The sequence below is a fragment of the Octodon degus genome, unplaced genomic scaffold (genome assembly GCF_000260255.1).
Source record: "Octodon degus isolate 3935 unplaced genomic scaffold, OctDeg1.0 scaffold00158, whole genome shotgun sequence".
NCBI lineage: Eukaryota > Metazoa > Chordata > Mammalia > Rodentia > Octodontidae > Octodon > Octodon degus.
The window spans coordinates 4908590-4934206 of record NW_004524734.1 but is presented as its reverse complement, the minus strand read 5'-3'; the positions used below and the strand labels follow the sequence as shown (position 1 = coordinate 4934206).

General features: G+C 42.9%; 1 protein-coding gene across 13 annotated transcripts in view; it reads right to left on the bottom strand.

The window, feature by feature from the left end:
- The window catches only part of Limch1 (LIM and calponin homology domains 1), a 359165-nt gene that overhangs the window by 211410 nt on the left and 122138 nt on the right, over nt 1–25617 (bottom strand). For 12 of the 13 annotated variants that reach the window (XM_023702751.1, XM_023702753.1, XM_023702759.1 and 9 more), the window contains exon 2: nt 6552–6622. In XM_023702751.1, coding sequence (XP_023558519.1) covers nt 6552–6622 — 71 coding nt within the window. Of the gene's footprint in view, nt 1–6551; nt 6623–10436; nt 10504–25617 lie in introns of those variants that run through there. The other variant, XM_023702754.1, reaches the window with a different exon arrangement.

The following is a 25617-nucleotide window of genomic DNA, read 5'->3' as shown; positions in this document are numbered from 1 at the left end:
AAAAAAAAAAATCTATTCTCTATTGTACAGATTTAAAACATTATAAATTCTATATTCTGGATTCATTTCGAAAACAAGACTGTTATTATCACTTAATTGCTCACTCTCTATAAAGATTGCTGTTTAAGTTAAGAGGAGAGGGATGGCCAAATAGCTCAGCGGATTAAAGCACCTGCAAGCAAGTGCAGGGGCTGTAGGTTTGACCCCCAGGCCTGTCGCGCCGGCCCCACCCTCAGGGTGTGCTGAGACAGCAATCGAGACTGGGTGTGGTAGCGTGTGCCTATAATCCCAGCTCTTGGGAGGCTGTAAACAGGTGGATCACTATGAGTCCGATCTAGTGGTGAGACCCTGAACACCCTGTAGACCCTTCCCTAAAATACTACTACTACTAATAATAATAAGTCAAGAAGAGCATGGAAAGTGTTAATGGATTATCACATATTGTATACAAAAGATTCCATGACTACATCATGATACTCAACAAAAATGAGGAGAAATGAGAAATTTCTCTAAAGGAGACATACAAATGCCAGCTAACTAATGTAGGAAAAATAAAATCAGAGAATCACTATTTGTAGGAAGTATCATCAATGCTTACTAACTCCAATGGGTTGAAGATTTGGGGATATGAGTTTATTTTGCCAGTCTGAGAATAACAGGTCACTAAGAAGATGCTTCCTACAAAGTATATATTTGGGGGGCATCGCCTTAATCAGTTATCAGCCATAACATTCCTGGTGAGGGCACAAGCTACCAAGAGCACAGCAGCATCACCCATGTGGTACTCTTGCCCAAACGGCCTAATCTTCTACTCTGAACCCAATCATGAGGAAGCAATCAGTAAAACCCAAATGTGAGACATTCTACAAAACAACTGACCTGAAACTTTCAGAACTGCTAATATCACGAAAGACACAAACAGCTCAAGCGCAGGAGCCCGAAGGCAAGTGATACCCAAATGCAACGTGTGCTCTTTGATTAGGTTCTACATTTTAAAAACTCAGTAAAAATGGCATTACGGAGGACACAAGGAACACCTCACCATGGACTTTACATTAGATATTACTGTAGGAGTGCCAGAAATCTTGAAGAATTTGTGTAGGAAGATGTCCCTGTACTTAGGAGACAGATGCTGGGGCCATTTAGGAGTTGAATTTCACTAAATGTGTGCATCTTACTTTCATATGGCTCAGGAAAGAGAGACATAAATACATAAATAAGGTGCATATGACCAAATGAGGATAATCCCTGCGCCCGGCTGCATGCAGCATATGTGGGTATTCCTTATATGCATTACCTCTGGAACTTTTCTATGATTTTAAAATTATTTAGATAAAAAGTTGTGGGGAAAACTTGTAAAGAAACTCCTGAGTGAATCTTTTGTAAAAAGTTATTCACTTTACCCAAATAGCATGATACCAAATTCAATTACTTAACCGTAGAAGAATAAACAATTTACATCTAAAATTAATTCCATAGCTCTGGGGGCTGGTCAAGTTTCTTTGTAAAGAGCCAGACAGTAAACATTTTGGATTTGTGAGCCATATATTTGCTCTTATTTTGTTTTGTTCTGTTTATAACCCTTTAAAAATCTAAAAACCATTCCTGGCAAGAAGGCCAGTACAAAAATAGGCCATAGGCCATAATTTGCCAACCTCTTATCTAGAGGTAATTCCATAGAGTTCTATCTACACAATAACATCATTCAGGGAAAACAGCAGTAACTCTCTTTTCTGGAACTGTCTCCAGACCATCCAGTCTGGGTGAGGGATGAGAAGGGCATGAGCGGCTGCTTCCCCTGGAGCAGCTTGTCTAGGGACCAGCTCTTCTACCTTAGAGTTCTTATGACCACTGCAGTCTTTGGTTGGTATTACTAAGAGCATGACACTTGTCATGTGTTTGCATTTCTGTTGCATTTTGCCTCTGATCTTTGATTAAACTCAGCAGAGGGTTCACATCATTTGAGCATTTAGCAGAAAATTTTCACTAGATAGACTTAGCAAAAAACAGAGGAAGAGGGACATGCTGAGGAAAAAAATCACATTTATCATAGTTCCATGGGGCACATGCTGTCTGTGTTATACCTCCTATGTCTTGCTGTAAGTTATACACTTAGGCAAAAGTGTCCCACACAGTGTAGGGTCACATACCCAAAGTCATGTGAAGTCAAAGACCCGCCCCCAAGGTGACTTTATTTTATTTTATTTTTATATATTTAGTACAGAGTCTATAGGGTCTTACTACACAGATCTGACTCATAGTTATTCTGTTTTCAGCCTCCCAACGCTGGGATTACAGGTACGCCCAGTCGCAATCACTGTTTTAGCACGCCAGGGGATGGGGCCAGCACGGCATGCCAGCAAACAAACCCCAGCTGCAGCGCTCTGACTAAGCAGGTGCTTTAATCTGCTGAGTTATCTAGCCAGCCCTCTCCAGGGTGATTTTAATGCTGTTTATTGCCCTGCTCTCATTTTCCTCTATCAGGTTTTGAAGAAAATGGAATGTCCTGCATCCTCTGCGGACCTGAGCCTGCTCCCCTCTCAGCTCGCCCAGGCCGTACACTTAGGAAGCTGCCCTCTCTTCTCAGCAGAGGCTCCCAGACCCTCCCCAGTGCTTGCCCACTCCCAGCAGCAGCTCCACCCAGCCTTGCTCTTCAGCTGCAGGGACGCAGTGGCTTTGCCGTGCCCAGCCCTCTCTTAGCACTCCTGGAGCTCTGGCACAGATCTCTCGCTCCAGTCCCATCCCTCAACCTCTGCTTTTCTCTCCTGTAAAAACCCCACTTCTAGAAACAGGACAGTGATCAAGAGCCAAAGCTAAGGAATTAAGCATCATGAATTTAAATCTTTGTGTGACCTTACTTACCCAAGTTAGCTACTCCTAAGTTTCTCGGTTACTTCCTGTGTAAGATGGGTTTAATAATAGCACCTTACAGGCTACAGGGAAGACTGCATCTAGTCCAATAAAAAGGAAACCAGACCTTAGCCTCAGAAGATATGCTTTATGGTGGTTGATACACTGTTTTAACAAGTGTGGCTGGATCCCCTAGTCAATTCCACACCCTGGAGGGGAGAGCCCTAGGGCAGGGAGGAGCTGCACCAGAGGGACTCAGCACAAAAAGGATATGTAAAGGAGTTGAGGAAGGCTTCTGTGCCCCACTTTCTGGGAAGAATTCTGATTCTCAAGCTGCGCCACTTCACAGCCATTCCACTTTGGAGGAGCTTGATCCCAGCCGCTGCGCCACTTTGGAGGCGCTCCAATCTTGGAGGTGGAGCGCAGGTCTTCACAGTCAGCGCAGAAGGAAGAAAGAGTCTTGATAGATGCCCTAGCTGCTCCTCCTCTGCTTTTCATTGTTTTCTGTCACCATGAACTGCTGCTGTCTGCCTTAGAGTCAGCAGTCTAGACTGAAACCTCCACTTAACTGTGAGCTAAGTAAACCTTTCCTTCCTTCATTTTGGGTGTTCGTATTTTGTCCCAGCAACAAGTAAAAAGCAACCAAGACACCCTTCTATTTGATTAAGAACTAGGAGGTTGTTTTTTTTCCAGACTCATAAACAACTGAAGGCATTTGGGTGAGCAAAGAGCACCTGGTCTCTACACTGTTGTAATGAACATTGACAATGGATCTAACCCAGACAAAAACATTGTGGAAAAAAAAAAAATACCCACCAATACTGCCTGTGGGTTTGCTAGCAGGTCACACACAACACCAATGGAGCATCTATTTTGAAGAACTCCTCTGAATAGCTTTTTCTTTTTTTGAAGAAGGCCAGATAGTATGGGAGCCCCATTCTAAGAAGAGTTCAACTCTTAGATTTAACCACTTAAAACTACAGAGCTCTTACATGGATCCCCACTGCAGCACAGGTGAAGCTATCTGTGAGTCAGAGCTCTTGCAGTAGCACCCACAGATCTCTGTCTGGCTCTAGCAGGGGGCACAGCCTGGCCATTCTCAGCTACTCTCCAAAGACAGGTGTTTGAGATTTGTATACTTCCGCAGTCTATAAATCATGGCTGCCCCAAAACACTACCCATGAGCTTTCTCTTTTTGTCTCCTTCCATAAGCTGACTCCATCTCTGGAGCAGTATAAGTCTACTTTGTCCCTTAGGCAACCACGGAATACAAGGCCCAGAAAATGCACATGCTGATCTCAGTTTGTGGAAGCCCCATACACTCAGCTCAGGCAAATCCTAGCTACAAAGGTGATATAGGAAACACTCTCCCTCCATTGTCACCCACCTTCACTGCATTTTGCTCCTGGGGTTGGCTTTGGTTTTCACAGTCCTATGAGCCCAACACTTAGAAAGGTGTGCACGTCTGGGCCCCTGGCTCCTGAGCACGCTTCATCTCCAAGGCTCAGCCTGGGGCTCCTGCTCTTGGCTTTTCTTGCCTCAGGCTACCTGTGCGGTACACACCTCTTTGCCAGAGCTGCTAGCTGCAGTCATGTGGGGAAGTCAGACTCAGTCTCTGGTCCTTGGACTCCAAAGCTCGTCTAACACAGAGCAGTCTACTCACCCATGGTTAGAGGACTTGGACAACGACTCACATGTCCTGAGTTCTGTCTTCCTACTCAGTGTCCCCCTGTTCGCCATCACCTTCAGCTTTGTCCTCAAGCCACCGCAGTCCAAGCTCTTTGTTTATCTAAAGAATCCCCTGACTTGCCTGTTCTGACCATGTGCTTCCTAATCACACCTCAATCAAAACCCCACTTCTCCACCCAACACCCTAACATTCACTACTGAGGGTATAAACGACCCACTGTGGAGAAGGGACACACAGTGACATTCCATCCTCTAACTCAGCATCTTTGGCTGAGAAAGAAACAAAGTCCATGTGAAATTCCTGTAGATCCATAGTTTTGTCTTCAAATGAATCCAAAACTAGGTTGGCAGTCTTCCCCTCCACACATTTATTCATGGGAATAGAGTGAAAAGCACACAGCTACAAGAACCTATGGAATAAATGAGGAAACAAAAACTGGTATGAAAGACCTACTTCAATTGAGCTTTGACAGCATGGTTCATATAAATGAGATCAGCTCCTGGCAGTCAGTTGGCAGGAGGGAGCCAAGCACAGAACCCTCAGGATGCAAGTCTTTGAAGCCCGTTACCCTGTGGTCAGGAGATGCTGAGCTAATTACTGCCTCCCCCCAGGTGCACTGTGATCTGGAAATAATACAGGGCAGAGGAGCTGAGAGAGGACATTAGGAGACGTGGGGGAGAGTCCAAAGATAGAGGGTGTGGAAACAGCAGCTCTTTGAGCAGGGAAAGGCAGGGGAAAGGCAGGGAAGACGCTGACAGGGACAGTGTAGAAAGGTTCTGCAATCTTGCCCAGTAGTCAGTGGTGTGTGAGCTGGAGAACAGACCTCTTACCACCACACGGGGAAAAAGAAGAACAAGAACATGCAGGACTTGAGAAGAAAGGGCTCCGGCTGTCAGGCTTCAGGCTTAAAATCCATGCTTTTCCAACTACATCAAACCAGCACCTTAAAAATCATCAGAATAAGTCCATTCTGTAATTCCATTTATGTAATATTCAAGAGAAGGTGAAAGAGAGGCTACAGTGGAAGAGATCAGGGCCATGTTGTCTCTGGGGCACGGACGCTCCTAGGAAGGGCTGTGAAGAGCGCTGTTTTGTGTCTTGTTTAGGGTGTGAGTTGCACACATGCACACATTTTTGAAAGCCCACCAAATCACACATTCAGGAGCAGCACATTTCCCTGGAAGTACAATTAAATAAAATGAAAATCAGTACACAAACTATTGAACCTTTCAATAAACTCAGACCTTGGTTTGAAGTTGCTGTCCACACATATCTATATGTACTAAGGCTCCTGCTTGTTTGGGGTTGAGAACCACCCCACAGAAAGCCCTTCCTTCCATCCTAGCAGCGATCTGCAGCACAGCTAAGTTCAAAACAAAAGTTAAATGTTGCAGTTATTATCCACGTTGGAACTTCACCAGTGGCACAAATAACTCTGTGGGAGCCAGGGAGATGGCTCAGTAGAATAAGCGCTTCCCTGGCAAGAGCAAGGGTCTGAGTTCAATCCCCAGTTCCGTAAAAAAAAAGTCATCTGTGAACACAGACCTGGTGAGGAGCTGGCAGTGTGCTTTTAAGATGTGTATGGCTCAGGCCAGGGAGATAGCTCAGCAGCTTAAGTGCCTGCCTGGTACCACAAAAGAAGGCATGCAAGTGTAAAAGCACTGTTTTCATTAGGTGCAAGGTGGCTTAAAGGGGACTAAAAGGGGGAGAAAAGTTCCTGCTTCATGACAGTTGGGCCCAAATTTCTTCACAGTCAATGCTGACAGGCCTGACAGCAGTTAGCAGATGCATGCTCCCCTCCTCCGTCTTTTTGGTAGTTGCCAATGCCCCCCCATTCAACATGGAGAGCCCCTCATCTACTTGTGTTTCCTGCTGAGCCTAGTGATTTTGTTGAGTTCATATTCAAACTGTGAATAAATTAAAAATCAAAAACCAGAAGCTTTTGCAGACAAACTGAATGGTATTAAAAACGCTTCAGGAATAAAGCTCACAGAATATAGGTTATACTCACTCGCAGAGAAGGATTCCATTTTCTAATCCAGTCCGAAAATCTTTATCGCCAAAACTTCTGCCAGTTACTTGCTGGAATAAAAAGAAAAAAAGAGAGAAAAAACATTTTTATTTCTCAATTAGAACATTCAATTTTTTGAAAATATTCACAACCTTGAAAAAATTGGTAGCATTCCAAGAATGAGGAAAATCTGTTAAGCCATAACTTCCTTTCCATGTGTGCAGCTTTGCCTAGATCAGCTAAAGTTAAATTTAGACCATTTCTTTTGAGCTCTTTTCCTATCTGGGTACCTTATAAAAATCTGTTTTTCCTGATAAGGATACATTACTTTGGGGGGCTTGACCACAATAGGCCAAGGCCACAGGTTCTTCCATCCAGAGATTCCAACGTGCACACACTGTCAAGGAGTTCAGGAAAAGCACCTCCTGGGGATCAACATTTACTTAAACATCACAGCACTGGGGGAGGGCAGATCTCAGATGCCTAAACTTGAGCAACTACCTCAAGAGAAAGAATCATCTACAAATAAAAGAGTGAGAAAGAGAAAAAGCAAAAGAGAGGAAAGAATAATCATCAGGCAACATTGCCCTAGTGGCCATTCATGTCCTCTAGTCCTCAGCAACCCTGCAACTGGGGCACCAGGAAGGCACGCCTTCAGTCATCTGTTCATTCAGCACACAGCTATTCAGCACCTACAGAATGCCAGACAAGTGGGTATACTATGGACCTCAAAGACACCCTAACATAGCAAAATAAAAGGCTATCAGTAATAAGCCAATAAAAGAAATAAAATTGAACCATAAAAAATACTGATATCACAGCAACAAAAAAGGAGAATAGTAATAATAAGTAGCAGTAATTAACAGGAAAAGAGGACAAAGAGCACGTAGAAAAAAATGAGACAGAGTACACACTTAAGCCCAATCATATCAATAATAACATTATATATAAATGGACCTAACACCTCCAATTAAAAGAAAGAGAGATTATCGAATTGGTTAAGAAAATGAGACCCAACCTGGTACGGCCTACAAATATGCACAATAGTAATATAAATATAGACAGTGAGAGAGTAAGACAACAAGCAGGAGGGCTGGCTACATAGTCCTGAGGTAGACCACTTTTCTAGCTGCATGAGGACCTGGGGTTGATCTCTAACACTAAAAGAGAGGAAGTAGAAAAGGCTATGTCCTGCAAGCACCAATCACAAGGAAGCTGCAGTGAGTAGACTCATCGACCAAGAAATTCCAGAACCAAGAGCAATAAGGACAGAGTCATTTCATAATGATAAAAGGATTAACTGACCAGGAAGATGATGCTAATGTACTAGCTAAAAAAAGTCCAACATGCACAAGCCACAGCAGTACTGTGAGAGAAGCAGACATATCCAGAATTAGAATCAGAGGTTCAGATATTTCTCAGCATTATATTGATAATACACATAAATTCAAAAAATCCTGTAAAAACACTAAAACCAAACATTGGTTGGACACCTCTAGCATACCCTACCTTCCAAAAGAAATCACATTTTCTTCTTTAGTTCATAATGAACTAGACAGATATAATGCTGGGTGAGAAAATAAATCTTAGAGCCACGAGATAGCTCAGCAGACTAAAGCGCCTGCTTAGGCCAGCTTAGGCAAGCGCCATGGTTTGATCCCTGGCACCACACGCTGCGCCAGCCCTGCCTCCAGGGCAGGCTGAGCCACCAGAGTCTGGCCAGACGTAGTGGTGAATGCCTATAATCCCAGCACTGGGGAAGCTGAAAACAGGAGGATCACTGCAAGTCCAAGCTGTGTAGTGAGACCCTGTAACAACCAAATGCATTAAAAAAAAAAGAAGAAGAAAAAGAAAAAGAAATCTCAGTATATTTGAATAAACAAAGTACTTTTGCTGACCACAATGAAACTAATTCTAAATTAACAACAGAAGTATCTTTTAAACATCCTCAAATATTTAAAAACTAACACTATTCTAAATAGCACATACTGACCAAAAAAAAGATATTTAAAAATGAATTAGAATGTATGTTGTGGAGAAAATGACAGCAAGATCAAAACATAGGGAAACATACTGAAATAGTATCTGAGCGAAATATACATGCAAAACAGAAAAGAAGGCAGGAAGTACCAATATCAGAAATGACCAAAAAAATCATCATTACAGATCCTGTCAGTGTTACAAGGACAACAAGGGAATCTTATAAATAAATTTGTGCTAATAAATTAACCACCTGGTAAATTCTGTAGTTCACTCAACAAAGAAAGGGCCATGAAGGAAACATCGGGCCTAAAGGTTTATCTGGCAAACTGTACCAAATATTTATGGGTAAAATAATGTAACTCTATTCAGTCTCTTCCAGACAATTAACAAGGTGACAACACTTCCCAACTCATCCAGGTAGTCAGCAACACTGATGCCAAAGCTGGATGGATTCCACTCACACCACCACCCACACCCACGACCCCCACCCCAGACCAATATGCTATTTCTTCACAGTGGAAATAACATTTGATTTTTATTTTGCTTTAAAGTTTTTTTCTATCTCCCTAAAATGTTCCATGATATGTAGAGATAGACAGACAGACAGACAGACAGACAGACAGACAGACAGACAGATAGACAGACAGACAGAATTTTATTTTGGAATAAACCCCAAAAGACTTTTAATTGCTGATAAATCAGTAGTTTAAGGAAAGCAAACGATCTCAATTATTCCTCATAAACAAAAGCTCAAATTCTATTCTATTCTATTTATTTATTTTTTGCCAGCTCAGCCTACCCTGACGGCGGGGCTAGCATGGTATGTGGTGCCGGGGATCGAACTGCAGTCCCCCGTGCCTGCCTAAGCAGGCACTTTAGACCACTGAGCTATCTTGCTTCAAATTCTATTTTAGAAAATCCTCATTATCACTCTGTCTAGGACAACTGGATAGACAATTTCATGTAACACAAGGCCTCAACAAATTATTTTGTTAGTAACCTCTCATCTTTATTTGAGGAAAGGTTCCAAAAGTGGATAGAAATTCATTCTGAATGGCTTGTAAATACAGAATTTTTCCAAGCTACTAAAAAATGAAGAAAGATGGCTTTCAAAATTAATATTTTTAACACAGGCTTTAAACACGTTAGCATTCTCTTTCCCAAGTATTTAGGATTGGAGGCACCAATATCTTTGCTGAAGAGACTCCAGCAGTTTGACAAGAACTATGCCCTGGAAATGTGGTCTTTAGACCAGTGAGAACAGCCGCATCTTCTCCTGGGGGGTAACGTTAGGAATACATGCTAACAACCCTGCCCTGCAGCCAGCATGTATAAAAGGCGCCCATGTGACCCACTGGCATGGAAAACACCGCACTGCTCACACCTACAATAATGCCATCTTTTGGCCATTGTCTGTGCCCTTAAAGTTCCTGTGTTGGAAGCTTGGTCCCCAGAGTGCAGTGGTAGGTGTTGGTGAGACCCCTAGGAACAGGTCCTCATGGGAGTTCTCTGGGTCTTTAGAAGGGATTGTGGACCACTGCTGTCCCTGGTTTCCTCTTGGTGATGTGATTTCTCACTTTGCACATCTACCATGAAGTGACACAGTCTAGGAGAGGTCCTCATCAGAACCTGTGCCTTGCAGTATCCCAAATGGAGTGCTAAGTAAACTTCTTTTTTAAATAAAGTTATCCTGCCTTGGGTGTTTTGTCAGAGTAGTGGGAAATGGTCTAACACATTTGCTAAAGTATATCATCAATTCAGAATCACAAAGGGAAGGCCTTTCCCCAACATAGGGATTTAGATGACCTGTCTCAATAACCTTTTTCAGCTTTATCTTTGTGATGTGTTTATTACATGGTGCTTATCATGTCACACAGCATACACTCTAAGATCGCTCATTACCATTTCCCTCACAACAGCGCAAGTCATTGCAATTCACAGCTGCTGGGCACCAGGCACCAAGCCCATCTGCAAGGCAAGTGACAAGTGATGACTCAAACCTTCCTGAACCACCCCACCTGGATCCTGACCTGCTGAGGGCTCCAGGGACCTCCTGGACCAACCTCCATGCACACTATCATCCCAAATCACTCTCCAAAGACATAAGGACAGGAGGGGAAGCTCAGTGGAGCTTCAAAGAGAGCTTATGTGGGGCCCTGGGTCTATGAGCTGGCTGGGAAGGTCCCAGGCCCTGAAGCACCCTGGGCCAGCAGGTGAATAGCGGCACAAACGCCAGGCACACCTAACCATCTCCTCAAATCCTATCTCACCCATTTGATCAGTTCATCCTTGAAATTACATCCTTTCAGTGTTCAGCCCAAAAGCCTTAATCATGCTGACCCGTTTCGCACAGCCAATCAGACTCAGCAACCAATTTGTTAAGAAAAATGTGGAAATATCCATAATGGAGCCCCATGCAGTCACCAAGAAGGACAAACTCAGGTTATCAGAAGGAAAATGATAAGACTTGAGACCATGATATTAAGTGAAATAAATCAGACGGAGAATGATGATCACATAATTTCTCCTTTATGAGAAGCCCAAATACAAATAAAGAATAAAAGGAAGGAGAGCTGGTAGGAAACAGGAGACAGACTTTTAGGGGATGGGAAAGGGACTGAGGGGAAGGGGAAGAAGAAGGTTACAGGGCAGAGATGCAAAATAATCAAGATATCTTTTGTGGGGGGAGTGTATGCCAATCCCCCCAGATGCATGCAATTTTCATGTTCTCTAAACATACACCAATATTTAAAGGTTGCTTTAAAACTCTTCATGATTTCACCTTCAGAACTTAGGCAGAATCTGGCTGCTCCTCAGGACCTCCATTCTATGCCTTTCTCTAAGCTGCTGACATCTCGCTCTGGATAGTTCAGGGCCCCCGAGCCGGCCTCACCCTGTCTCCCCTCCACGGGCCTCGGGTAGTAGCTAGCATGAGTCTCCAAAGTCAGCTCAAACCCCCACCCCCCTACAGCCTCCAACAACTCCCCTCCCACTCATCATAGCAGAATCCAAAGCTGCTGCAGGTTCTTACCTAAAGGTGGTGGACATAATGGCCTTTATATATTTAATTATTAAAGACACACACAAATAGCGATGGACACACACAGACAGCACCTCCTGGGCACCACAATCCCATTAGAAGTGGGTACAACACACCTCACAAGGCACAGATGTCCTCAGGACTTGGGCACACATTCCCTTCTTCAAGGGGAACCCCAGAAGACCTTACGATGACCATTATGTCATCAACACACCCTATGTGCTTTTCAGGAAAGCCCAATGCCAGCTTCGTGTGGCTCAGGATTAAGTCAACTTAATTACTGGTTGGAGGACATGCACGTTAAATAGTCAGTAAATGACTAACTTACTAAAACCTTGATGCTGTTGGGGGGGCTCTTTCCACTGACTCAGCAATTAACAAAAACAGACCAAAGGGCCTCATAATGTGGCACCCCACTACTACGTGCAAGTGATCATTGAGGCGGCTCGTCCGTATCTGATTTCCTTTCCATGGGACTCAAAGGTAGCTCTGTTTCTGAGTTTGCCTACATCCATGGCTCTGCTCACAGAACTGAAATAGGAAGCACTGGAAGAGCCAGCCTAATAAAGAAAACCACACAACTTCATGGCAACGCTTTTACAATGTGTTTATAATGTAGCACATTGTACATCCCAGTGCTACATTCTGCTAATTACTTGGTTACTGTTCTAATTATGTAATTGCTACACAGTCAATGTCTGCCAAGAAACCGTTGCTTGGCCTGATCACTACCATGTATGTAAATGATATTTAAGAAATACCTTCATTAATCTTATGTTGTTTGTTGAAAGCGATCTGTTAGACAAACTATAACCCACTACCAAACCGCAGGTCTCAAAAGCATTTTAAATAAATGTTGGCAATTCCTAGCAAATGATCTGAAGAGGAGATTCTGCAGGCTGGCAAAATAATGGTGCCTGGATTCAAGCAACTGGGACAAAATTTAAGACTGAATAGATTTTCACTTAACTTTTGAAATACATACATATGTTCTCTAAGTCATATAAAAATGGGTCTACTTCTCAGAAGGCTGTCATTTCCTCCAACAAGCTGCCATTCCAGTTATATCCTCAAGGACTTTCCCACCACGTGTAGCCAACAACCTCAGTGCTAAAAGCACAGTGAAAATGCTTAGCCTTAGAACCCCAATCCACCCCATCCCTCCACACATCATATCTACACCTACCTCTTCATCTTCTCCTACCAGAGCAATGGAGATAGATATATACTCACTTTCCCAAACGATTTCTCTATCCAGGCTCTGGATTGTATCACTTCCCACTCCTTATCTCAGCCTTACCCAGTCCATGGTAGCCTTCATCCCCTTTGGTAGTATAATGACTTTTCTCTTTTCCTAAAAACGCTAATGCAGTCTTGCCTTTTGCGGATCATCCTCTCCTCCTTCCTGTCATAGCCCAAAGTTCCTTTGTGAATACCTAGTACTCCTCACTCTACTGTCATTGTTCAGGTACTTGCAAGCAATCCTCATTCAATTCACTAAGCATGCTTAAAGCCTCAAGAGCTATACCTGAGCTTAATACACAGCTCCACCAGCATAAACTACATTATCTCAGGCAGGTGAGGGAACTTGTACCAACCTGGAAACACCATGTGTTTAGCTCATGGTGAAAACCAGTACCGTTCATTATCATTCCTGGCAGCAATAATAACATTGCTGTAGGCCCGGCTGGATTTTCTCTCCCCAGTTCCCTTTGCCATTCTTTCTTCCCTGATCATCAGGAGGCCATGCTGTACTGGTTCTCCTCATACATTCCAGCATCACCACGCTATTTAACCCCTAAGACTTTTCCTCATTTAATCACAAAGTCTCAGCAGCACAAGGCAACCACTCCCTCCTTTCTGGACCGCTGGTCTCTCTCATGTTCCCCTACTAACCCCTACTCGTGGATTTCCCCCGCCTCATCAAATTCTGCTTTAGCCACTACATTAGGGACATCTACCTATTCACCGCCTGACTATATGGTATAAAACAGCTTTTCTCCTCCTCTTCTCTTCTCTTCTCTTCTCTTCTCTTCTCTTCTCTTCTCTTCTCTTCTCTTCTGAGAATGCTGCTCTCTCTCACTGCCCTGTGTACACCGTTCAGTCTCATGGCTCTCGACAGCTGGCACAGAAGGACAACCCACATCCTTATATAAAGCACTGCAACCTCGTGTTCACAATCACATATCCACTTCCCACTCAGCACTTCCACCTGGGGACCTAATAAATATTTCACACTGAACAAGGTCAACACATTCCTTCTGGCTTGAACCACCAGCAGCACAAGCATGACTGTCCTGCTGGGTGGCACAGGACAGTGCTATCACATGGTGCAGGATGCCTGATGGCACAGTCATGAGCTTCCAGCCTCAGCAGAATGTGCTCATCTGAAGTCTTCATGTCTGCACCCTAACCTAACCTTTAGTTACCATGTTGATGAATGGCACCATCAATCCCCTCCCCAGGTAGCAGAGACATCTTCAACTCACCAGCAAGAGCAATGGAGTCTCTCCAAAGCAGTTGAGGTCTGTGATTTCTGCTCTACGCTATGACAGCAGTCCACACCTCTGTCACATGCCAGCAAGACAGAAAAGCCACCTGTATGGTCTTCACAAGTCACTGTCTACACAGCACACAGCATCCCAGGATCTTGTTACAGATCCATCCGTACCTCTTCTTTACTCCATAATAAAGTCCGGGTTATATGCACCACCTTTTATGTTATAGATGAGAAAGTTAATGTCCTACAAGTTGACAGGCTGAAGGTCATGTGGCCGGCTGGTGGCAAGGGTGAGACTAGGGCCAGCCCTCCATTCACCCAGCGAGGGCTGTACTGCCCACAACACCACTACCGGCCCAAGTCAGCTTCTTGTGGTGCTTACAACACTACGTGTTCTTTAATTCCTATAGCTCCTCCAATCTGTTCAGTCTAGGCTGGCCAAGAAATAGCACAGAAGTCCAGGCCTGCACTTATTTAATCAACATTATCCGAACATGATTCCCCTTGTACCAGCTGAACGCCAAATACGCAGGGTAATAAAATGCAATCTGCAGAATCCATTTATATTTTCATTGTGTCATCAGAAAACCAGAAGGTGCTGTTTATAGCCACAGATTGACAGACTTGACAATAGGAAAAAAAAACTAATTAAGAATACAGCACAGGCTCAAGGCACTCTGGGAGCACTAAATCCTCTGATCTAGCCATGGCACGGTCTAGACAGGGAAAATGGGTCAGTCCAAAGATGCGTGTGTGGGCTTAATGGGACTGCTTATACATCCTCAAGATGTCCCTGCTGTCCAAGAAGATGGAACAGAAGCCCCAAAGAATGACAGGCAACATCATGATGAATTCTCCAAACCAAAAGCCTCAGCAACTGATCTGAGAACAAAGAGAAAGAAGAATCTGGAAAGAAACTCGACCAGCAGAGCACTGTGAGCCAAGCGTTCTGTCACTGGAGGGTCACAGACACACCCTAAACGAAGCTATTTTTTGCTTGGGTATCACACTGTTCCTTAAATTCTTTAGTTCTGGGATAATATTTGTATATGCAGCTATCACTCAGTGCTCAAGACAGTGAAGTATGAAATTTTTAAATTAGGCAGTTGTGGGTAAAAATGTCTTGGTGTCAGTCCCCAGCCTAAACTGCTTCACTTTGGTCTCCATCTACCTCCTTTAATATTTCAGGGACACATTCTGACCACCAAGAAGGGCAGTGCTGGGGCTGGAGAGATGGCTCAGTGGTCTAAGGCACCTACTTAGAACAAGCTTGGCAAAGCATCAGGGACCGCGGTTCAATCCCCCAGCACCACATGCCAGCCAGCCCCGCCCCCTGGTGGGCTGAGCTGGCCACACACACACACCACACTCTCACTCTCTCTCTCTCTCTCTCTCTCTCTCTCTCTCTCTCTCAAATAAATAAAAAATAAAAAATAAATAAAAAAAAGAAGAAGGGCAGTGCTCTCTCTCCAAGATATATTTGCAGTCTGTTTTTTTTCTGTCTCTGCATATCATAGTAGTCCAGTCTCCATCACCTGCCTGCAAGATGGCTATGCAGGCCTGTGCTAGCCGGGGCAGAAGCTCACCTGAGCACTTATCTAGCACGCAGGAGGCCCCTGGTTCAGTCCTCATCCTGCCTACAGCCCCCTCCCCCACAGAAAGCCTGTTTTACAAAGTCTCAAGAGGGTAGGAATCAGGGTACACAATCCCTAGTAGGACATTTACCTCTCACAGATCTGCAAAAACAGTAGAGCTCTTTGGACAGCACGTTTTGCTCACGCTTCCCCCCTAAGGGGGAAGAAAACCCACAACAGGAGTGTTTAAAGTCAGGTAGCTCTAATGGTTATTCAGAGACACTACTTGGGAGACAGAGTTCAGTTGAGGCAACTTTTCCATGTGAAATACGAATCTAGATTTGAGTGCTGGGCACCAAGACAGCCAAGGAAGCCCATGTGGAAGACTTCACCTACCTGAGCATATTCAATGAGACTCCAAGGGGACAACCTCGCAAAGCCAGAGAACAATAAACACACTATGAAAATTTGACAGCAAAACGCCCCTGTCATGAAGGAAAGGAAAGGCTTGTTATTCTAAAGAAGAGACTAAAGTAATTAGGAAGATTACAAAGTGTCCTTTCACTGAATACTTGAAACCTATGGATGACATGGGGGCACAGTGGAGACATTCTGAATGTGTACTGGTCACTTGATCTCAGGGATCACTGCTCCCTTTACAAAATAAAGAGCAACGATGCTATGGTGGTTATATAGGAGAATGTACTTGTACTTTCAAGGTGCATACTAAGACATTTAGAGGAAGTCACCTGATACGTGTAATTCATTCTGAAATGGTTGGAAAAATACTGGGGCTATACATGTATATAGGAAGTAAATATTGAAAATATTAACTGTTAAAATTAGGTGGTGAATATATAAGTTTCACTGAACCAATCACTTCTTCCTTTTTCCCTTCTTTTGAATGTTTCAAAACATTCACAATGAGATGTTAGAAGCTAGATGTTAGAAGCTAGCTCAAGAATCCAAGGTAAACAGTTAGGTCGCCGACCTGACCACAGCCTCCTCGGCAGTGTCTAGGGGCATTCCGCCCATGTTTGCTTCGATGGTGGACACCATCAGTCCGCTTACTGTCACCACAGTTAAGTGCAACTCTTTCACCCGCTCACTACACAGAACTGGCCCTGGCCAGCCACCTACTGGACGTGACATTAGCACCAACGATGAAAAGGAAGGAGGGTCAGTCCCTTGCTTTCCTGATTTTGGACAAAGAACGAGAACTGGAAGCTCTGCCAAGTACACACAGTCCTGCGGCCATTGTAGCAATGTGTGGAGAGGTGATCAATTTCACTATTTGATATTTTAATAATAGAATAGTTTTTAGCTAGGAATCCAAAGTAACCACAGGCTTCTGTACACAGCCAGGACTTGGCATTTTAAAGGCATCAAAGTCAAGTTAAAAAACTATGAGAATTCATCCAAACAAGGTATTAGATTACGAAATGAAAATAAAAGATGGTGAAAGACTCAGTATAAAGACGGTATAATGGCATTTGAAGCAGCCTTTTTTTGAAAAGATTAATGTGGGCAATTCAGCGCTAAAGAAAAGAAGACAAAGAGCAACAGAAAATGAAGACAATAGCTTTGGGGAAGGAAGCAAGAGATGATCACTGGGAGGGAAAGAGAATGGGACGTATTAAAGGTCTAGAAAATCTATTTCATGATTTGAGTAACCATTATAAATAATTAGACAAGCTATGTTTTTATGTAATGTTCTAGTCTCATGTGTCCCTTTCATATTCCTATAATGAAATACCCAGGGCAAGCTACTTTATAGAGAAAAGAGACTTATTTTGCCACATGGACCAGAGGTACAAGGTTGAGGGGCTGAATTTGGTGTTGGTCTTCCCACTGGAAGGGTCTTGAAACAGTTCAAAGCATCACATGCCAGATGAAAGGGAGAGTGCAGGAGCAGGAATGGATGCCCTGGTCCCTCCCCTTCTTATAAAGACACCAGGATTCAGTCATAGGGGCCCTGCACTAATGACTTATCTTGTTCCCATCACTTCTCAAAGACCCCACTCTAAACACCACAGTTAGATTAAATTTCTACCCTCTTGATATCTCCTAGCAGAAATTAAACTCCCCATGAGTTCGGAGGACAAAACTGTATCCAAACCGTAGCAACTCATGTGATATTTTACAGTCACAATGACTGTAAAAGGTCCTGGAAATGTGTAAGCTGACCTGCATAGTGACCCAACTTCATGGGATCCCCTCTCATTAGCAACCACATATATTTTCCATTTAATTTTACTCAGAAAATATCTTTACTAAGAAATACCATTTTAATAGGTTTTAGTTCCGATATGACAGAAATACACATCCATCTCCTAATATTCCCCCAGCCCATCATATCAGTCCATTTTATGTTCTATAACATAATGCCAGAGACAAGGTTATTTATAAAGAAGTTTATTGGCTCATAGTGCTTTTAGTCCAGGACCATAGGACCACAGGTGCAGCTTCAGCTCATGGCTGAAGTATGAGGATGAGGATGAGGATGTCCACACTTGGTAACAACTGGCTCTCAAAGTAACTAAAAAGGTTCTGTGAAAATAAGAACCTCCTCTCACTGGATGGCACTCACATTCATGAGGTCCAAGCCTGTGATTTGCGCCCTCCCATCAGGCCCCACCTCCTAATACTTCTATACTGAGGAGTTAGGCCCCAACCCAGTTTAGGAGGGGACAAACCATATCCAAGCTTCATCATCCACCATTGTCATGGCAACTGTGATCTACACATTACTGTGGCACAGCGTATAGTCTTAAATGAATCTTTGAATACTGGGCAAGGGAACAAATGTACTATTTGTTCGGGAAATTTTGTAAATCAGATTGTATTGGTACATTTAGGTAATTTTTAAAAGTATGTCTTCTGAGTTTGTTCTTTGGATGGCCCTACACAAGTGCTTGGGTTGGTATGACCACGGTGCCCTTCAACCTCATCTTCTACCAGTGGTTCTTTCACTTGACACCAGCAGTCATCTAATGCCCCTCATCAACACTGGGAAAGGGATGGTCAAAGCCAGGATAACTGGGTTCTGACCGCCGGGCTTCTAGCAAATAGCTTCGCTTCTCTGAGTCTATAGTTCTGTCTACCCTTCGGGCTTGCCTGAAGCCTCTTCTACCATTCTCATCTTGATGTGTTGGTTGATGATGATAGCATCTTTTTTTTTTTTAATCTCTAATGGACTCACTGACTCCTTGGGGCCTCCGTGGCCCAGTGGTGGTGAGAGCACCACAGCTGCTTAAACCCCGTAGGCCCTGGCCGAGGGCAGCCAGCTCAGTACATAAACTGGGGTTAACCTGGCCCATTTTGCATTTGCCAAGCCACACAAACCCTTCTGAAGAAGAGTCCTGTGTTCTTAGCTTGTATAAAGTCAGCGCCTGACCAAGTCCATGGAACTTGCCCATGGAGAGGACTTTTGCAAATTTATACAGAGGTGCTCAGTAGGCCACCACGAGGCCTGATGCAAGTGTTATTATTATCCCTGCTTTCCAGTGAAGAAATAAAGTACACACTATCAAGCAATTTGTCCAATTTCCCAGGCTGGCAGGTAGCAGAGCCAGGAGAATAGGCTGGGTGGTCTGGCTCGGGCCCACGCTCACGGCCAGCAGGCCACACTGACTGAATATGTCTGAGTCCCTGCTGATTTTCCCAATTATCAAGTGGGTTGAAAATAAGAACCTGACTTCTCACTGCCTGTGTCAGCTTCTTCTTCTCCTAATGTGCCATTTCCTCACAAGGCAGAATAAGAAAATAAACCGCTAAGTCCAGAAAAAATATCTGCTCATTTATCATAAATTCACTCAACACTGTGGAGGTAAAATAATGAGAATTTTTTGTTTTGTCAATAGATTTTCATCTCTGTTTCTCAAAAACCATCATAAGTATCCAAAAGAACCAACCTTGAATATTACCATATACAATTTGATCCCCTATGGAATGAAAAATAAGTATGTGTTAATGGAGGGTGGAGAGGAAGAGAAAGAAAAGACAGGATGCCTCATTTAAGGCCATAGACATTTCCACCACAAAGTATTTCCCTTCTTATCTTCCTCTGGTTCTCTAAGCCTACAAATAATATATGCTGGCAGGACATCTGTTCTTTTGGTTGGTTTTTGATGAAGACGGCGGGTGGGTATTCCCAGGCCACTGCATGCCATCCGTCACAGCCGTGCTGACACAGCAGAGAGGTGGGCGTCTGCCCTGACTGATGGATCCGCCACCGTGTTGGCTGCCACAGAAGCACACACTGCTCGGGCAGTGAATTCAGCACTCATCAAAGAAGAAGGACACCCACCTCCACGACATCACAAAGAACAATAAGAACACAACACACCACTGAATGAGTTTCACTACCCCCTAGTGAAATTAGAAAAAAAAGAAAAGGTTCTTTTTCATAAACCTAGTGGAGCAAGAACATATTTAACCAGGAAACAAACAACAGGAACTTGGGCCCACATTGCACCTTAAACTTCATTATCCAGAAGACTGGAGAGAGAAAGATAAGGAGGAAAAGATAGAAAAGGCAAGCGTACCATGTTATAATGTTCACTGGGTCCTATAGGTCCTTAATTGTATTTTAGAAACGTTCTGTACAAGTTAAGCTTTCCTAATCTGCAAATCCACAATCTGAATTGTTCCAAAATTTGCAACCTTTTGATAAAAATATGGCAATTCTACCACGAAACTCTGTTTCACTCCAAAAATGATTAAGATTTTTATATTGAAAATTACCTTCTGGTTGTATGAAGTGTATATGAAACATAAATGTATTTCACGTTTGGACATTGGTTCCATTCCCAAGACAGCTTGTTTCATATATATGCATATATTTCAAAATTCAAAATATTTCTGATCCCAAGCATTTCAGATGAAGGATACAGAGTCTGTAATCAAGCTACACAGAGAGCTGCCCTAGAACAAGGAGCTGCTAAATGCTGAGCAACTAGTTTTCACTAGGATGAGAAATCTTTGCTATGTAGCAGTTACCAATATCCACAGTGTAAATATCTCCCTGCCCCCAACTGAATTCAGGCTCAACCTGATGTCACTGGACACACAGGACAAAAGAAGCAGACACAGTTCTTTCTCCCTAGCCTTCTGACTGCCTCCAAAAAGGCCATTATAAATACCCAACCTATACAATATATGTTGAGTCACAGTTAAACGGAATTCAGTGTTCCAGTGGTCTTATGATTCCTGAATATCTATGACACTGGAGAATGTTATTAAGTAACGCTTGAAGACAAAGTATATAACTACATAAACATCCAGGTACCTCTAACTGAACTCTGACAGCACATTTCTCCCTCCTCTGCTATAAAAGAGCTAACACTTACAGCAAAGCTAATTATTGTCTCTCATCCATGCTAGAGTAGAGTGATACAATTTTTAGCTGAATTAATTTGTAAGCAGTCACCTAGATTGTAATCAACTTCTAGAGGACAAAGAGAAGAAAATATTCCATTTTCAAAATAAGGACACAAACTACCCAAAGCAGACTCTTGACCACACTTGTAGGTAGGTAATGAATAGAACTGGTAAAGCAGACTGCTTATTTCACAGCTGACTCACACCTGGATCTGTTGTTTGCAAAAGAGAAGAGGGGAGAGAGGACTCGTGTTGTTCACAAAAACCATCCGCACTGTTCCTTCTCTATTTTTAAATTGCTGCCTGAGCCTCTTCAGGCTTATCCATTACGCAACACACTGGCAGCGCCAGGACCAGGATGTGCCACTACACACAACAACAAACCTCAGAAAAGATGAAGAAAGAGACCTGCTATCTGCAGGCTTGGCCAGTAAAGATCACGTATCTCTCAGCCCTTCCCACCTTTGATATCACTAGGTCCCTAAAAGGTCCGCACTCATCAACATTTAACAAGCTGTCATTTTGTGGTATAGGGGAGAGTTAAATGGCAAAGGCAATATTTGTTCTTTACATTATGCCTTTAGGGAGACTAAATTATGATTTCCTGGAGATTGGCCTGCACATTTTTTTTTTCAGTCTAGTCAGGAGAAAAGTGCTTAACATCAATTCCCAAGATAATTTTATAGGATCTCAAGCCATGGGCTATTAGGAGATTTGATGGAGAAACAGGGATCCATGGTCAAGTAAAGCTGGGGAATGCTGTGGTGGCTTTTATTTTTTTTAATGTAAAAAAATTATAGTTTGTCAGGGTTGACAGACAATACACTAATGAGATTCTCCAGTGGGATATAAGATCATGTTTTCCAGCTTGTATAACTAAGACTTCTCTTCAAGAAAATCCTTGGATAGTTGGAGCCATGTCCTGTGGAATTGGGGGCAAGGGGAGGGAGTTGGCTTTTTGCAGAGCTGGTGAATTCTTGGCCTGAGGGTAAGCAGACAGCTGCAGGTGTTGCTCGGCTCTTGCTGCAGGAGCACATATGGTATTTTTTCTTGCTGTGGTTTGAATGTCCACTCCAGAATTCATAATTGAAATTTAACTGCCTCTGTAACAGTGTGAAGAAGGGAGCTTTCTGAGGCACAATCAACACTGCTATCATTCGAGTGGGTCTGTTACCATCAGAGTTGTTTCACTGCAAGTTCGGCTGCCCCAGTCTTGCTTCTTATTCTATATTCGTAGGCAGCTGAGAGACCTTCCCAGACGCCAGCATCTCTCTGCACTTCCCAGCCTCCAGGATCATGGGAAGGATGGTTCTTCTTTATATGTTACCAAGTCTATGGTATTCTGCTATAGGATCAAAAGACAGTTAAGACAGTCACCCAAGTTGAAAATCAGAAGCGCTATTTAAGTAACACAACAAAAAAATTTTTATTGTAAGGGGAAGTGAGATTTAAAGACAGAGGTCTTCCAAAAAGCAGGGATGAGCTGGGACAGCCAGGAAGAAAGAGCAAAGTATGCAGAGCTAAAGGAAGCTCTGGAACAAAAGCACCTAGCAAAAATCAGTGTCATAAAAATAGATCACAGAACGCTTCATAATAAAGTTCCAAAACACACACAGTTTTTTAACTTGAAATTTAATTGAGAAACACAGCAGTCAGGAATTTTAACGTTAGACACAGAGAGGTCAATTCAAGCCATCTGGCCTTTAAATTCAACCTCTAGCAAGATCAACACTAGATATTTCTTAGATATATGACTAAGTCACTCCCAAAACAATCCATCAAACATCAGGTGCAAAAGCAATTATAATAAAATCCTCACCAATTCCATAGACCTGGGATAGCAGGGCTTCTAAAAGCCAACAATCCAGTTCCAAAATAATTCTGGAGCCTCAAAGATCTTATTACGCAGATGCAGAAATAGATTTTCAAGTGCTCACTTGGAAATATTAAGCACTGTTCCACCCAACTTTTTCCACCATCCTAGAACATTCATTTCAAAAACTGATTTGAGGTGAGTCAGCTTCTAAAAGAAACCTTCACCAAGCCCGAAGTTATGGCATGAATTTATCTGTCTCCACGACAGTGTGATGGACACAATCATCTTTAAAAAAATTGCTGAATAAAAAGTTAGAGCTGACACATGGTAGGGGAAATTACATTCATTAGTTTTAGCTAAGGTCTAGGGGTTGCTGTTCTACCATTTCCAACTTTCATGTAATGACTATTTTAAGATTTCTACTAACAAAGCAAAGCCTCAACTTCTAAATTGGGTTAGTTTTCTGATACTTTCAGGGAAAACAATCCCTTACTTTGAAAAGACTGGCACCCTGAGACCCCAAAACTCCTGAGAGGTATCAGCACGTTTACCTCTTTTCTTTGGTGGTCCGCAAGAATTCTACCCTCCACCCCAAGCTTCCCACCCTGTGTTCTGTTCCTGTTCCTGTTCCTGTCTCCTCCGACAGCCACCCCTCTCTTTGACCAAGCTCGGGGTCATCACAAATGCTTCCTCGGATGGTAGTCTTGATTCAGATGCTGTATTGTTTTCATCACCTAGACATTCTATTTTATACTTTTCAAAGAGAATAAAAAATAAAACAAAAACATTAGAAATGATACAGAATTTCACTAAACAAAGTAACAGGAATTCAGCAATGGTTATATTGCATAATGTTATCTTCAAATTAGTTGTTTACATTATCAGATATAAGCATGCAAAATTGGTTAAAAATTTATAATAAATTGAATAAAAGGAGAAAGAATTTTAAGTATTAATTGCTCCTTTCAATAGACCAGCAGAAATTAACAGTACAATTTATCCAGGCTATCCAGTATATAAACATAAGTAGACTACTGGTTAAAGAAACTGTTATGTAAATTTCTGCCTTGATGGAATTCCCCACGCATATGCATGCCCCCTGGTATTCATTCATGCCATTTATCACATCTGGGATTCCCTTGCTCTTCATTATGTCCAACTCCATGTTCGAAACTCAAGACAAAAACACACCAAGATGTCTCTATAGCAACCATACCCCTTACACACATTGGTAAGCCAAAGCAAGTAACTCCGTGTACATTCAGTGTCTTTTGTACATGAAATAGAACAGGTGTCATGATCAGAAAATCTGAACTTAGTCCTTACTCCACACTATGACATTCAGAGCAAACACATCTGTGCTGTCCTCTGTCTTCACCTGTGAAATAGGAGAAGTGGCAGCACTGACCTTATAGGTTGTTATAGTTAGATACACTATGGCCCCAAGATTCATGTGTCAGGGGCTTGGTTCCCAAAGCAGCAGTCCTTAGAGATATACTTTTAGGAAGTGATGGGACCATGAGGACTCTAACTTCCTGAAGGGATTATTCGATTGATGAGTTCATAGCTCAGTGGGCTTCCTAATAGGCGCAGCCTAATTGGGTAATGTAGGACCCTAGGAGCCTGGCTTTAAAACACATATCTTGCCCTCCCCTTCCTCACCTGCTGATTATTTCCCTTTCTCCCTTTCTTCTCTCTCCCCTTACTCTAGAAAGCAAGCAGCTTTGCTCCACCACTCTCCTTGCCAAGATGTTCAGTCTCACCTTGGGGCCACAGCAATGGAACCACTAGCGATGAACTGAACCCTGCAAAATGGTGAGCCAAAATAAACCTTTCTTCCATTGGTTTGGCTTTCCAGATATTGTGTCACAGTGATGGAATTGTGACTAGCACAAAGGTAAAGTTTAGATGACATCACTGTTATGGTTTGCATCTAGATGTCCCCGCAAAGCCTATGCAGTCATGAGGGTGGGCTTTACACAGGTGGCTGGATCTAGCGCGGTCCTTGGATCAAGTGTGTATGATTAGTAAATTGGCCCACTAATTGATGTGGCACCTCCCCAATCCCAGTATCCTAGACAGAGAATAAAGAGGGCAGAAAGATGCTCTAAGGTTCCTTTGTTGCTTTGCTACAGCCTGCCAGCCATGAACTATTCTCCTCTGCCATGCCACCCTGCTCGGAGCCAGCCAACTATGGACTGAAAGCTCTACACACTGAGAGCTAAATAAAGCTTTCCTTCCTTAATTTTGGGCCTCAGGTATTTGGTCTTGGCAATGAAAAAATAAAACTATATAGATGGCAGTATATAAATTGTAAATTGTAAATGAGCAAAACAAATGAAATTTACAAGATTTTTTTTTGCTTTGAATTTTCACTGTTTGTCTGTGTCCCTGAGTAGATTCATTTATTCCACAATTATTTACCAAGTACATAATTTTATGGTTGACATTTTTCTACACATTAGGGATATGGTTCCTGATTTTGCTCTACCGCTATCCCTACCAAGATGTTTTGTCTCACCTTGGGGCCACAGCAATGGAACCACTGGCCATCAGTTAGTAGATAAGACAAATAATAAAAAAAATAATACAATAACAGATGAGGATAAAAACTGTGAAGAAAAATAGAGCAGAGTAGAAAGTAACAGAGATCAGATTTCTACTTGGGTCATTTTAGGTTGGAAAGGCTGTTCTAGGGATGCGGCATACAGTCAGATGCCAACAGCGAGAGAGCACTGCTGGCCTCCATGGGAGGGACATCCCAGCAGACA